Below are 17,143 nucleotides of genomic sequence, written 5' to 3'. Positions count from 1 at the left end.
CATGGACTTCGTGAATTTGTGAGTTTTACACACTGACGTGGTCTATAGTACACTATATTACTATATAGTAAAGTTGAGACCTAATACCATACACTCATTAACTACTTGTACTATTTTCCCCATCCTGACAGTTTCTTCTCAATATTTTCTACACCTAACAAAGATTACACTTTCTCTTAAACAAGACTTCCCGTAAAATGTCCCATTGGCTATGTAATAGATTTATTTCAATAATCTCCACTTCTCATTAGCATTATCGACCAAACATAAAATTTGACTTTCGATATTAATACTTCAAGCCCGTTATAATATGATCCTTATAATGCCTCGCATCCGCTGTAACCTCTCATATAATTTCTCACCCACTTTACAAGTAATACATTGCTCCTAAAGTTTTACTTTATTGAGAACAGACTACCAGAAAAGTTTACTTCATTCAAAACAGACTATCAATAAAGTTTGAATTTATTATTAAAAAACCAAATACATGAACTGATTCACTCCTGATAATCAACATTAAATCATAATGTTTGATATTTTTTAACAAGCATTGGCAAAATAACTAAATTTTCAGAAAACCCTTAGTTTTAGCATGTATTTATTAAGTGGGAGAACATTTTAAACAAGACAAGTGTATCTAATACCATAACAAATGTTGCTTGTTGATTTTAGGATTTGGCATCGTAGATATTAAAAAGTTTTCCCTCAATTTTCAAATTGATACTGCTTTAGCAGCAAGCACTAGGTTTTTTCATCCACCATTTTTATTGTATAAGAATAATCTCCTTTAAAAATGTGTAGTTGTAACTCACTTGATATGCATAATTGACCCTTAATCCAGGTTCTACTTTATTCATACGTAATATCATTCTCTATTACAACAACTTTTTCAGAGTTTATCCATCTTAAGCTTAAAACACATCACTCACGGAAATTAGCAGTAAAGTATTCTCAATATTTATATACAGTGTATTTTAAAAATATGTGTAAGCTCTTGCATTTTGAACCATGAGGAATTGTGTCACTACTGCGGTATGTTGTGCGATGATTCTATTACATATATTATTTGTCACTGCTCTGGAAATATTGATATTTGAGATGAATTAAGGTGTCACTTATTAAATAAGTTGGGCATAAATTTCATGACGTGGTTGAATAATTTGTCAGACTTTGACTTAGCAAATACTTTTAGCTGTGAAATATTGAAAGAAGATTTCGAATATTTCAGACTTGTAAATTTAAGATTTCTGTATCAAATATTTAAAACTTCTCAATTACACTATTATGATTTGCTTTGTACATTTATACAACTCTTCTTTAATGTTGATTGTGTTTTAATTGTATTTATTCTTTTTATGTAATCTTGGTGGACATAAAAGGAATAATAATAACTTAATACTAATAATATCAAAATGAAATCATTCTTTTGATTTGATGTCAACAGGGGAATATCTAAGAATTTTACATGTTTGGAAAAATGATAAGAAAACATGAAGACCCTGAACACCATGATTGGCAATAATGTCATGATATTCAATGATGGGACCAATTTTCTTGTTTGTAAATGTAAAAAGTCAATGACACAGCTGGAATTTATAGATAATACAGAGATGCTATAACATGAACAGAAATACAGAGAAAGGCAGAAGAAGATAAAGATAATATTCCTGTATAAATTGTAGTAAATTCCTTCACAAGGGAAAATGTGAAACCCTAAGGGCAAAAAATTCACATTTTAGTAAATCATCTTTAATCCTTCCATCCCTGAAATTTGAATCAATTTGATAAATTTTAGTCCCCTACTTAGAGCTCTGTGGATGGGGAGCATATAATTCCTAATTTTATGTAAAACTTTATTAAAATATGGTTCAGGACTAACCAAAAAATCCCCAGCATATCCAAAGTCCAGTTAACATTACAAAGAAACAAAATTCTGTGAAGTGTACAATTGTCTTGTAGGTATGGAAATATGATGTGCTTTAGTGTTACTTTAATTACAAGTTTTTCTTGGACTATGAATCAGTACTATGACAGTGTAGTGCTAAAACTTAACATGAAGTGGACTAATAAGTGGTCTGTTCACACAGGTGGTCTCTCAATAGAGGTGATCTCTTTACACAGGTGGTCCTCGGTCTAGGTAAAAAGGTCAAAATAAAAAAATAAAAAATCCAAGCAAACAAACATCAAGATCATCTTCAGACTTCAACTTCACAAATTCAGTTTATATCATAATCATGGGATAATATCATCAAATTCTTTATTGTATACTCGATAAAGTTTTGGTGATCAAAATCAAATAATGAAAGGCTATTTTTTAGCTTTAAGAACAATCCTAATGTCCTGTCCTGATGATGGGATTCACACTTCTGATCACTTTTTGACATTTTTCATGACATCTACTGATCAGATTCCAGCATTCCATACTTATAGCAGACAATACTTGAACAAAGGTCTACATGTCCATCAAGCAGGATTGTACTTCAACCAGCTTCAGCTATTTATTATTGATGCTGAGGCTCCAATTCTGTGTGCATCTGAGATCGCAGTTGGGAGAGTTGACATCATTGCATGTCTTCAAATAGAGTAATCTAAACCAAATTGGTGAAAGGCACATCAATTTTCAGCAGAACAATACAATCTAGGTTTGTTTTTCAGTTTGAAGTTTGCTTTTGTGCTATGAAATAAATGTTTGATTCATTATCATGTTCTGTGCTGACAGGCGTGTCTCAAACAGGGGCTTTTAGCTGTTGATATTGTTCGTATTGCCTCTAAAGCTTAGAAAATAATATAGCGAGTTGAAATTTAAAAATGTTGAATTTCACTGAAGTTGCAAATAGTATTGTCTACTTTTGTTTTTAAATCAATTTATTACTACTGTCTGGTTTTATTACCAGCATTTCTTGAAATAAGTTTTGATTCATTTTTACAAATATGCTTAAAAATGATTTATTGATTGACAGGGTTTAATGTCTGTGTTAATACTATTTAAAACCTAATCTTCTGCTTCTAATTTGTTTCTTTGAACAACAAAATACTTCACTATCAAACAAATTTTCATATTGTATTTTACTAGTATGCATTTAGTTATATTTGGTTAGTTTCCCTTGTAATTATGTAAGGGGAGATAAATCTATTTCTTTTTCAATTAAAATTCAAATATACTTGTTTAACTTTAACCTTATTAATTTAAATCTGAATAGAATAATTCCTTAATATCAATATAACATTATCCCACACTAAAAGCAAGAAATTTATATGCAATAATGAGTTACTAGACATCTAGCTGTAAATACATCAGTAGCAGCTGTACAATGTAGTATATATGTACTATATGTGATGTCCACCTACAAAGATTCTTTGAATGGATGATTGGAGTAGAAATTGCCATCAGTATTTAAAAAAGATGATAAAAGAATCTATTCGCTCCTATTCCAAATCAAATAAACGAGATAGAAGGTTAGAATTATCGTGTAATGACACAAACCTACTTCAGTTTTATGTTTAAAAGAACAAAATAGTCTGAAGGCTTTTATACACTTCTGTCTCAGGTGTGAATAACTTCATAACATTTTTTGTGGAATAATGACATATTAGCAATAACAAAACAAAAGATTGACGAGAAGGGAGATAAATCTGCTTTTAATTATCTATGTTAGGCAGCATACAGCCGTAATGGAATGAACTATTAGTATGAGAAGATATGTGAAATGTATTCAGAAATGCAAGTAAAACTTTCACAAATTAATTTTACAGATATAGGAAGACAAAGCTGTGTGTAGGTGTGTTTATGTTTCTTTAAAAATTCAGTTTATTTTAAAATTTTATCGATTGTTTTGTATTAGAGAAAAAAACATTTGAAATGCTTTTATGCTATAGAAATTAAATGAAAGGCTACACTACCATTTTAATGTATAGGTGAAATCTGATGAAACAAAATATGTCATAATTTTTTTTTTTCAATTTGGAAATTATCATTGTGGATTATAATCAGATGATTCTGTTTATAACAAATATTTGTGTAAATATGAATATTGCATTAATGCATGAAATGTTTTCTTAACTGTTATAATGCGAAAACACAGAGTAGAAAACTAACGATTACACTGCCACTATCAGAAACTAATGGTTTGAAATGTTTGCAAACAAATTTCTGACTACAATTTTGCTTGATTATTTGGTCACTATGTCTCCGATCTTTATGAAAATAATGCTGTAGTGTCTTTGTGTACCACTGGGTAGGGGAAGGTCTATAACAATGAGTGGAATTAATGTGGAAAAATTGTTCAAGTTCATTTATGCCACAGTAATAATTTTTGTCCTTGATTTTTCTGTTGAAGAAAATTGACATTTTTAGTGTTGATTTACAAATAAGTTTTAGTAGTGAATTCTACCTAAATGTAATGTCTTCACATGACTTTGAAATGTACCACATGTATTTTTGTGAGTTTGTGGTAATGTTGGAGTATAGATAGACATATGTGCTAATGTACAGTCATAATATGGTAGTTTTTTCGCTGTGGTGTCTCCAGTTGATCATTAAATTTATCTGGTACTATACACCTCAGTTGAAGACCCAAGGTTCCTGTGGTGGTTCCAATTATCATTGAACATCCTGTGTCATTTGGCAAGAAGTTTAAAATTTCCTCCAAGTTGCTCTATATATATATATATATATATATAACACTCTTGGATGTTGAAGATGTTTCATTAATTTGGTTTCATTTCCTCAAGATATGTGATTGTTTCTGAGGAAGCAATCAATGGCAACTTACTACATTTCCTGTAGATATAATTATCCATCTATGTACAAGTGTATCATAGCCAACCTTCATGAAACTGAAAGGTAAGAGGAGTGTTTTTACAGCTAGTTGGACTAATGCAACCATGGAATTGTGTTGTTATATACCTATACAGTTAGCTGGATTAGAACAATCACGGAATCATCATCTTATCCACTTATACAACTAGCTGAATTAGAACAATCATGGAATCATCATTTTATCTACTTATACAGCTAGCTGGATAAGAACAATCATGACATTGTTATATAATCTACCTATGCAGCTAGCTTGATTAGAACAATCATGGCATTGTTACATTATCTACTTATACAGCTAGCTGGATTAGAACAATCATGGCATTGTTACATTGCCTACTTATACAGCTAGCTGGATTAGAACAATCATGGAACTGTTATTTTCTTATACAGCCATGAATGTATTTTTTAAATAATTTTTCAAACAGTAACGAACTACATAGAAGCAAATGTAGCAGGGAAGCAAAGTAGGTAGAGATTTAAAGAATTAATGACAATAGAAACAATAAAAAAAACAACAATAATTTGAATTTAACAAATTTAATAAACAAAATATACAAATGCCTTATGGCTGCTATGATTTTTATGGGATCTACATACATTCTTTTCGAATAATGAACAGGTAAAATTTACAGATAATTTTATTTGTTTTATGAAAGGAATTATGAAATGATGCCTTTTGGAATATAACAAGGTAACATCAAGAATATAAATGTTCTTCGGTGTTACTATTAAAATCTGCACGAAACTGATGTTGAAAATGTCAGCCTAGATATAATCCATAGAGTCACATGTGTATACAAAATCCTCCTTGGTACCCTGTCCTCTTGTATTTCAATGATTGTCAGTTAATTAGTCCTCCCAAATATCATGAGGTCACTGCTGCTTGTGTCCACATCACAGGATCAGGTTCATTGACATCACTAGCTACTCGATGTTTCTTCTACAGGAAAAGAAACTAGATTAAATTCACATTTTAATCTGCTTCAATACTTCATCTGCAAAAAATGTAATATCTTCACAACTTATTCATGTAAACAATCTTAATCTGCAAAAAAGGTAATATCTTCACAACTTATTCATGTAAACAATCTAAAAGTAATATAAAGATATATCTCAATTTGTTTTTATCTTTTATTTTTTCATTGTAATTTTGATAATGACACGTTTCGTGCTTGTCTGTTGATAGGTGTCGTGTCTGTCATTGGTAGGTTGGTCGGTAAGTGTCATGTCTATTGTGTGTATGTCAGTCAGTAGGTGTCGTGTCTGTCGTTAGTAAGTTGGTCGGTAGGTGTCGTGTAATTCGTCGGTCAGTCGGTCGACAGACGTCGTATCTGTCGTCGGTCAGTCGGTCGGTAGGCGTCGTAGGTAAGGCGGTCGGTAGACGTCCAGTCCATCGTCGGTAAGGCGGTCGGTAGGCGTCCAGTCCGTCGTCGGTCAGTCGGTCGGTAAGTGTCGGATCCGTCATCGGTCAGTCGGTCGGTAGGCGTCGTGTCTCTCGTAAGTCAGTCGGTCGGTAGGCGTCGAGTCGGTCGTCAGCCAGTCGGTCGGTAGGCGTTGAGTCCGTCGTCTGTCAGTCGGTCGGTAGGCGTCGAGTCTGTCGTCGATCACTCGGACAACGGACACGACGCCCGCCCACCGACTCACCGACCACAGTTGTGTCTGTCGTTGGTACGTAGGTCGGTAGATGTCGTGTCTGTCGCAGGTAAGTCATTGTGATTGTAGTTTGATTGAATCATTCTTAACAAAAACCGTTTTCGTTTTCCAAAAAATTTTCAGACGACCTTTCCAGTAGATGGCATTCAGTGACGATTTACACGTATCGAGAAATAGAAGTTTGTCGACTAATACATTTAAATCAGTGATATAAGACTCCGATTTGAGCAAGAGACTTTTAACAAATATCCTCGAAATGTTGTATGCATTCCCAAGTACATGTGGCGTTTTATAGCTACTGTAACAGGTATGAAAATGCCGACAGTTGTTTCAGTCGCCACACAATCTGTCAATTTAGAGAGCGTGCCAGCAGGAAGCTTCAGATGAAATGTGTCTCCAACATATATTCTCTTTCTCCTCCTTCACTCCCTTGTTCCCATCATTCTTTCTCCCTTTTCCCGTTGTTTGGTTCGATTGTAGCGGTAACGATTTATACTTAGCTCAAATATTGTACAACGTCTCTGTCGCCGATACAATTTGTATACATCACGTCGTACGAATCATGCTTTACTCAGAACACCTGCCAGAATTCAGCACGTGCACAGTAACACACCTGTCAAACTTGTCCATATATCCATCACGTGCTTCTCAGCAGAAACGTATGCGTGTTACATACGTCTCTGTTCTCAACAAAGCGCACTGTATGTAATAATAACTCTTGAATAACATAGCTGAGCATAAAACCATGGAAAAATGGATTTCTAATGCGGTAACACACCTGTCAAACTTGTCCATCCATCCGTCTGTCCCATTTCTAGAACAGGTCTTGTTTTCAGTGCAACAACTGAGGTGGGGGCATCAATCGTGCCCCGATCTTCCATATCCAAATCTATCGGATCTACAGTGGTGATAAGGACCGTGAAAGTCCGGTCATTTTTGGCAAGAGACTCTGAATATCAACGTTCATGAAGAATATGCATGACTCTAAAAACGGAAATTTCTTCAGAGTACGTAGATAAAGGGAACTGGGGTCATAATCACTTGATAATATTTTAAAATACATTGCAATTACCATATTAGGAACTACAGAGAAAAGAACAGGAGTATGTTATAAGTTTATATGCATGTGACGATGAAAAGATGATGATATCGAACTGCTGATACCCAGTATGAACGTAAAAAAACATAGTAACACAATAACAGTTATGGTTGCGAGAAAGCAGAAAAGATTGGAAGGGGACAAATATAAGTTGAAGAGAGGCGTTATTGGGTGTCTGGAGGATTATTATGGAATTGTTGACCCAACCCATCTTCTTACTACCCATTTACTATTTAACATTTGATGTTAGATCAATTACTGATTAAATTACTTCAAAATCCGGATATATATATATACTATTTTGAAATTAGTATTTTGTTTATTCTTACTTATAGGTACATGCATTTTATATAGAAAGATAACTTGATAGCAGTGAGACTTTTTTGTAGCTCTTCCCCATAAAGCGATATATATTTTCCCGCTATTTCTTCCCGCCAAGAAATACAGCATCTAAGAAAATGGCAAAGAGGTAACTAATGGGAAATTACCCATGATTCCTAGACAGTCGGTTTACGGTGAAGTGATAGTCCATGATACGTATTATAAGGATTTTTCCATGTTTGGCCTCATTTTGTTCAGATTTACACCAGGATCACGAAAATATACCATATGTAATTGTGGGGAACTAGAAATTCCCCACAAACTGAACGAACCCCATAACGTTGGTCCTAAGACTGCTGAGAGTTCCCCACAACGTAGCGTATGCTAACTCTCTCTCTCTCTCTCTCTCTCTCTCTCTCTCTCAACTAACTCATAGATAAATGTTGTCGGGATGACATCTTATAACGGTAGGACTTTAAATATATAAGATACCTTATAAAGATATACCTTAAAAGTTTGATATGTAAATAAAGTATATAAATAGGCCTTTAAAATATCATATTTAAATATGTAAGATATCTTATGAAGACAGGCCTATAAGATATGATCAATATATAACATATCTTATATAAATAAATCTATGATATATGAGATATTTCATAAAGATACAACATTGCTACATACTTATCTGATTCCCACATTGTATACACTTGTTTACTCAAGGTATTCACAGGGGTCTACATCCCAAGCTAAAAGTCATTAGCAAAATTTTTTAAAAATCCGAACTCGAAACTGAGGCATTTGAGTGTATCTTCATTCTAGATTTTCATCTTATCTAACTTTTGTAAGAGGAACATACTAAAGTTTATAATTAATATTTACTGAATTCTAAATACCACGTTTCCTCGCGGCGTTCTGTCGCAGAATGGTGCAAGGGAGGTAACTCGCATGTGCTAGATAGGCTTTCATGGATATGGAAAATAAAACGCAGATATGAATGTAACACAGTCAATATTATTAATTTCACTATGATTGTATCAAAATATATTTACATGTAAGAAAGGAATAACGCCAATGGAAATAGGCTAATTTCAAGATAAGCATAAATATATCGTGCGTAGATGGTTTATGTCAAGTTTTTATAGTAAAATTGTATACCAAACGCGAATCTCGATTGTTTCCAAAAGACAAAAAAAAAAAAAAAAATCTTACATTTCAAGGTAGGACGCTGCCAAAGCCGACTACATTACTTACAACATTCTTCAAAATAGCGAGAGAACTAAAATATTTAAATTAAATTTACAATACACTTAAAAATAAAGAAAAATCTGAAAAGCACTTTTTGGTAATAGATAGTAATAAAAAAATAACTATTTAATCAAAGATGGTTATCTGACAGTCATCTTGTTTATCTGATCAGTTCCAATATCAAGTAGACACAACTAGGAACCAACGGAAACCTCCACATGAGAGAAAGATAATGATAACAAATTTCCATAGTCGAAGATAGGGCCTTTTTAGTGGTGTTTTTTGTTTTTGTTTTTTTTTGTTTTGTTTTGTTTTTCTGCACATGGTATAGATTACGTGTCTTCCAGTTTTCCATTTTACAACAATTTTACCAGGAATGATAACGAGGAACTGTATCAGGAAAGTTTTGAAAATCCATTAATAAAATGCATAAGCCTGATCAATGGGTCCATCGATAAATTACTTATCTTTATGAAAGCGGAAACTTTTCTTCTTTACTTACATCACAAAAACATATCCCATGATCTCCGACGACAAGCACGTGCCTGGGCCAGCTCTGGAGTCTACAGCACCGTAAGTTTCAGAAAGGAGAGAATAAAAGTTGTATATATGTTCCAAAACTAGACATCAATGTGTTTAAGCTTAGAAATTAATCCATGATACTATTTTCGGTATTTTATAAATATTTGAAAGGAATATGAAAATACTTCTGGTCAGCTTAGTCCATAAATTCTACCTTTTCTGTAAACACGTACTGTTAAAAATATTAATAAGCAAACAAAAGACAGGTTAAATAGTACGAGCATGTAAAATATAAAATGTGAGAATGTTTTATCCAAGTTGTCTCAACTTTACAATACTGACCTAACACAGACTTGTCCGTGGACATACATTACAGAACAAGACTTTTCGTTGGTCGGTGTAAATATATTGATTCTATACGACTTATATAAAATCTTCTGTAGTCGCGATTAATAACAGTAGTTGTAAAATAAAGCAGACATTTTTGTATATCCTAATGATACCAATCCGGATTACCAAACAGTTGGTCGTTTCTTTATTATACACAAAAGCAAACATCCGGCATCAAAGGACGAGAGGAAGGTAGGAGAAATTTTCGTTTTGATTGCGATTAAATTTCATCTCTAAATCGTAATTGTCATGAATTTTCATCTACATAGCTACGTATTTAGTTTATTTTTTGATGCAATTAACTATAACAGTAATTAATTTTATGCTTTACTTTTCAAAACTAACATCTTTTATTAGCTGTCAGTTAAGTTTTTAAAAAGGCCTACTGAGGGTACTGTAAGGTTTGTCATTTTGTGGTGGGAACGTCCGACTGTTTACTATTCATAAGGTCATATGAACCGAATTAAAGAGGTCAGGATGACCCATAGTCGACGTATTTCATATTCTTCATCATGCACCGTGTGCAAACTTTTGTTTCGATTTAAAACTTCTTCGACCAGTGCGATCGAGCTGTTATGATCCTGGTCGTTCTGACTATGGAGTGTTACTACTTTTCGAGTCGGTCCGAAATGTAATATTGCAACCATGGTCGTCATCTTGAAAATAACATTTAAGCTTCTAAGCAATTTACATTTGTGCTTCTGAGCTACAAGATGGTAGGGAAGGTAAACAAACAAAAAAAAAAGTTATTTTTCAGCCTCGTCGAAAGTTTGGTGTGACAGCTATGGTGGGTTATTTTGTTACATGGTTGCACAGTCATGTATAATTCAATAAATTGGATGTGGGTTAAAAGTCATTTTAAAGTAAAAATCACAGAAAGCAATTGACACGGCACACCCATACTTATAGCAGAGTTAAGTCTACCATACCTTTGACAAAATAAGATCTTGCAATTTGAAAATCTTTTTCAGTCTGTGAAAATTCAAAAACAGCTAAATCTATAGAGTATGCTATGTTTGTTCAACACACTACACACTTTCAGGTTGTAAGAAAATAAACAATGATCAACTTCTGAAGTCATCCAGAGTAATTAGGGTAAAGTTGAATAAGAATATAACCAAAAAAAACAGGTAAAGCCACCTATTCATTATTTGTTTTCACTAGTTTTTCTTTTTTATATTTTAGGATTTAAGGACGATGTACAGAGTTGTCTTTCCTTTACGAAGAACAGGAGTGAGATTGGCGAAATGGTCAGAACAGAGCTTGGTGACACCATCTTGCTTGACATTACATTCTGGATCAAAACCAGTACGACAACAACAGTTATTAGGTTCTGATGAAACAATACGAAAATTCCATATCAGCTCTCCGTATCAGCATACAGAAGGAAACAAAGTGTCAGTATCAGGGAGTAGATCCGACAATGTCAAGATCAGCAGTGATCGGATTTCTTTGAAATATGGCGAGTTTGAAATGGAACTTTTATTTGTGTGGCTGCGAGATCATTGTCGTTGTAATACTTGTTACAGCCATGATACAAATCAGAGAAATGTACAGAGTCAGAAGCTGTTTACTGGAGAGACACCCTCTAGTGTTGAATTTGATGGCTTGGTTCTTGGGATTTCCTGTGAGTAAAAACTGAAAGAAAGATACCAAATATATAACATATGAGTTTCCATTTGGTATGACATTTGATTAAAACAGTAAAAAAAAATCATTTAGGAACTTTTACAAGCTAAAATAGGCAAAGTTTCATTAAGCTGGTATAAAATTGATTGAATTAAGGAAGATTTTCTCTTGATGGCAGTTTAGGTACTACATAACCACTATATCATCATCTTCATCATAATACATGTACCTGAATGTATTTTTTTCTTCATCAAATTCCAGGTACTTTATACTGGAATCTGAATCATTCAATTCCTCTCTCCTCACCTCTGCTCCTTTACATCTAGAATCTCGTTCTCTACCATACCACTTACACTACTACTAAACTAAATTATCTAATCTTATTGGCTAATTCTCTAATTCCCTCTTTACCATTGCCTCCTTTATGGTCCAACAAAGATTAAACTTGCTATTGAATTGTATTAATTGGTCCTATCATACAGACATCATTGTCCTCCAATACCTCACACAGACATTCCCACATACCCATACCTGCCAACATTCCTGATTTTCACTCCAAAGCCCCACCTCTTAATCTTTTGGATCAAAATTGGATGAATCTCTCAATTTCAGAGATCCTACTATGTAGGTCATAAATAACCTTGCTATATTTGTCAAATTTGTTGGACTGACCACCTGGCCACGTACTCGAGGCCTAGCTAGGTGGGTACACTACCCTGCTCCCTTTAAATTCTAACCACCATTTGTGTCCTGGTGATCGCCTTAGTTGAAAATTACCAAATATTTTAAATTGCCTTTTTTAATTCTTCTGATATTATACACTGCCATATTGCATCTGTCATATTTATAACAAGGTCCTTTTGTTTGTTGATAGGGCCAGATGGTCATGTGACTTCATATGACATCAACTGGTTGGTAAATAACGTGTACCACAATCACCACACAGACCATGTTGACAAAGTTCTGTGGGATAAGGAGACCATTGAGAGTGCTGGACTCCCCACTGTCCATTTCCGGGAATACATGGATTCGGATGAAGGGCTTTGGAAACACTTAAACAATCTAGTCAAGTTTGGTTTTTCTATCGTCACAGAGGTAAGTCATGGTTTATCATAGATGTTTGATTTTCATGGAAGAAATTTCAAAAACGAATTAGCAGTTTTTTGGGTCAGTCATTTATCGTATTGGTCTTAGTAACCTCAAGTGAAGATCTGTGTTATGTAGTTTGATGCTTCCTACACAGGGCGGTTTGTGTTTTTCAGGAATCTGAGAAATGGTAAACAAATGATATAAATGAAACATAATTATATATGTATATTAATAACAAGAGTGCATACATTGATACTAATGTAGTACTTATAAATTATAAAGTAGTGCCAGATAATAGTTATATCAGTACTCTAAACACAAATGCAAATAAACATTGATGAATATGTATTGTGGTCACCATAGTGATGGTTCTTCTTCAAAATGGCTGTTCCACTCAGCCAATTACATTGTTGAAAGTGATTAGAATAGACATGTTAAAAAACCAAGTTATCATAGACATCAGACAGCAACATACAAGAAGAAGGTAAACATCAGCATTGAACTGTCTTGTTATGGCAATTACAGTGTAATAAATGATAAAATTTTGCCATTAAACTTACAATAATGTACTCATATGATGTTTGCCTGTGATTTATAAGTCTCTGTTATGAGATGATATTGATGTCAATTTTTCCTTGTTCAGGCACCACCAGTCCATCATATGGGAACACTAGAAGTTGCTACTAGAATATGCTTCAAACAGGAGACTCATTTTGGACCCGACTGGACGTTCACTTCCAATAATGAGCGGGGTGACACTGCATACAGCGATCTCTACCTGGGGGCTCACACAGACAACACCTATTTCACAAGTCCGAGCGGGTAAGGCATTCATCTGGCCGAGGATGTTCACTGTACATTAAAACAGCAACAAATAAAATGGTCATTGTCATACCATTAAAATTACAGTCCATCCATGTCTATTACAGTTGATGAAAAAAAGTAGTATGTTGTCTTGTAATAAGACTACTCCCAACTTCGAGTCTAAGTTTATATATTTTGACCTTCTGGATTTACGGCAGTGGCTGCTGTCACATGAGCTCAAATAGTCTTTTCGTTGATTGTCAAGGTTTTAAATTCTCATTGATGGTTTCTTATTTGTTAATTATAGAAAAATATCCATCACAGATTAAAGCAGTTTTCAATCTGCAAAAATTTATGCTGATTCAATTATTAGTAAATTTTACTTTTGGAATTGACCAACTGCATTGTCAGCTTTAAATACACTAGGCATGATACAAAGTTATCAAAGCTGATATCAATTTCTCTGCAAAAATTCCACTCCATGATTTTGAATTATCATTGTATGGTAGATTAGTTCCCTGTGCTTATTATAGCCCAGATTCAATAACACTCTCATCAAATGTGCTAGTATTAGGTTTAATTCAATGATGGATCTCTTCTCTAGAATACAGGTTTTTCATGTTCTTGAGCATGATGGAGAGGGAGGCCAGACTCTCATGGTAGATGGACAACACTGTGCAGAACAATTGCGATCCAAATATCCGGCTAAATTTGATCTTCTGACCAGGACTATCATTCCCCATGAATACTATGAAGAGAAGCTGCGTGTGCGTAGTCTTGGTACTGTCCTCTCTGTCCATCCAACTACTGGTCAGTTTCTACAGATAAGGTAAGTATACACTTCTCTTAACCTGAAAGGGTTTTGGCCGCAAGTTTGCGTAATTTGACATTTCAGTCTAAAATAATGCAATGATGTATACAGTTTGCAGTATCTTGTCTCTATCGACACACAGACGACCATGAAAGGTTTGCCTACTTTTTTTAGCTTACCTGGTGAATATTCATATTTAACAATGTCATGTGGTGTGTGATGTCAAAGTGTTTTCTCGACAAGCTTCAATTCTCTTTACCTTATAAAACACTCCTACACTGATCAAGCTGACATTTATGTTCGTTTAGAATTATTTAAAATGAAATGTAACTTTGCAAATGGGGTATATTTTACATAATGATGTATGATAGCAAGAAATAAATTGAATTCTTTTTTCTTTCTTTTACTATTTTGAAAATGAAGTCAAGCCCATGGCTTAACTATATGTAGTTACATGAATGACCTTCTCAGAAATGATTAATAGCTTATTTGCCTAGAATTATTGCAGTTAATTGTTACTTTTGACTACAATTTTACATTGTGTGAAATTTTGTGAAAGCTAATATCACAAAAATGCAACTTGTAAATAGGTATCAGGAATGTGTTTGTGTGGCACCATATCAGTGTTAGGGTTATGTAGATTATGATGTAGAAGAATTTGACAGATATCAAAGTCGTGGCCGAAACCCTTTAAATATACTTCTGCATAGAGACATCTGTGTTTTCTCTCTCAAGAGACCCCTGTGTTATCTCTCTCAAGAGATCTCTATGTAATCTCTCTAAAGAAACCTCTGTGTCACCTTCCTAAAGAGACCTCTGTGTTCCCTCTCTTAAGAGACCTCTGTTAAGAGTGAATCTATATTAAGAGGACATGCACAAAAAATTGCTCTCTAAGACAGCCTTGAAATTTAAGCCTTATATAAATATCAATCAGAGTATAAATTTTGTGTGGCAGGCATGGACTAGATAGAACTTGATATCTGGTTTATATGTATTTTGTTATCACACAGATATAACCCGTATGATCGATCACCCCTGTACACTGTACACCCTGATGACCAACAAGCATTCTACCAAGCTTATGAAGCCCTTACTCAGGAAGTTCGTAACCAGGAAAATGAGCTGTGGATAAAACTGAAGGCTGGCATGGTGTTATTTGTAGACAACTGGAGGGTTATGCATGGTCGTGCTTCTTTCACAGGTCGACGGTTAGTCAGCGGATGTTACCTACCGCGTGATGATTGGATAAGCAAGGCCCGAGTGATGGGATTGATGAATCTGTGATTTGTATATTACCGCATGTGTCACGTACACAGAAACTGGATGTTTTACGTCAACCAACAAGGGCAGCATACTGATAAGAGCTTACAGTATTAACGAGATAACAGAAACAATCTCTGGTTTTGTTAAATTATAATTATTTATTTTTCTTGGGATTTTTTTTATTGATTTCCAGCTCCACAAAATCTTAAGCATCCAAAAATAAGTTGATTTTAAAGATGAGTGGATTAGTCAGCAATATTTATTCATAAAATCCACTACTTACAAAAATCTTTGAAAACAAAAAGATAGAAAATAGTCATCAGTTTTCTTACACAAATTCCAGCTTTATCATCGGTGTTTAAATTTTGCTGTTTTTGCTGTAGGTATTGAACTGACAGATTTTGAAATGAGAAAGGTTTATGTATTTTGTTATGAGTATCTATTTATTTCTATTTAATTACAGTAGTACGACAGTTATTTCTTCATTTCTACACATTTAAACTGATCACTGAGTACATGATTATCTTCAGGAATGAAGCACACTCATGCGAGGTAAATAAATTTGTTTTATCATATAACTTACCAGTTGTGCCATATATACAGTCATTTGTCATAAATAGCCTGAGATATAAGTGTAATACATCGTAACGTTATTGTGACGTCATAAATAAGTCATGCCTTGATGATGTCGCATGATTATCTCAGTTGTGAACCATACACATCATCATGTCTGCCTGATAGAGAAGGTAATTTGTGATTTTTCACTATTTTTTGAAAAAAATGTTATAATGATGAATAGAATCTTACACTCCTGTTGATATAATATGATATTTATTAATTTTGTTGGATAATTTGATATCACATGCCTAAATGCTTGTAACTTACATACGTCAGATACCTATATGTAAATGTACTTGTGTACCCAGGTAATGAGTTTCACATAACATCAGCATTCCCACAAGATCCTCTGTATATGATATTTGATTTGTTGATAAGTAGAAGATCAATCAAGCTGTTTATATATGTTTTAACAGTCTTATATATTTTGCGGACAAGTTTAATGAATTTTTAAGATTATTTGGATCTACAAACGACCTTAAAAATCATATGAATGTCAAAGTCTCAAAAATGGAAGGGTAGGGAAGAAAGTATGACAATCAGACTCCACAAGTGCCAAACTTATCTAAACCTCTACCCTTCGAAAAAAACCCACCAAGAATATAATGTTGAATTTGTGATGTCCCTCTTGCCAAAGTCAAGTTGTGTTTAGTTTTACAGTAAATCAGAATTTTTTTTTCAATTAATTTATTTTTATTCACTTGATGTTGATCTTTCCTTTAATCAGTTAAGGTTGATGTTGGATCATGTACCTGTTTGTCCCTTACAAACTCTAAATCTGTGTCCTGATGTTGGATCATGTACCTGTTTGTCCCTTACAAACTCTAAATCTGTCTCCTGATGTTGTATCATGTACCTGTTTGTCCCTTACAAACTC

General features: G+C 33.9%; 1 protein-coding gene across 1 annotated transcript; it reads left to right on the top strand.

Annotated features, from left to right (window-relative positions):
• The first annotated feature begins 10,219 nt into the window (after positions 1 to 10,219).
• Positions 10,220 to 16,852, top strand: LOC132551147 (trimethyllysine dioxygenase, mitochondrial-like). Its single transcript, XM_060215259.1, has 6 exons — positions 10,220 to 10,244; positions 11,238 to 11,679; positions 12,556 to 12,776; positions 13,414 to 13,592; positions 14,179 to 14,403; positions 15,396 to 16,852. The coding sequence occupies exons 2-6, from the start codon at positions 11,250 to 11,252 to the stop codon at positions 15,667 to 15,669; spliced, it is 1,329 nt and encodes a 442-aa protein (XP_060071242.1). The 5' UTR covers positions 10,220 to 10,244; positions 11,238 to 11,249; the 3' UTR covers positions 15,670 to 16,852.
• The last annotated feature ends 291 nt before the right edge of the window (positions 16,853 to 17,143 follow it).

Source organism: Ylistrum balloti, unplaced genomic scaffold (assembly GCF_031769215.1).
Source record: "Ylistrum balloti isolate Yb309-2 unplaced genomic scaffold, AGI_CSIRO_Ybal_v1 Utg370180, whole genome shotgun sequence".
Classification (NCBI taxonomy): domain Eukaryota; kingdom Metazoa; phylum Mollusca; class Bivalvia; order Pectinida; family Pectinidae; genus Ylistrum; species Ylistrum balloti.
The sequence above is the reverse complement of the archived record's forward strand: the minus strand, read 5'-3'. Positions and strand labels throughout refer to the sequence as shown.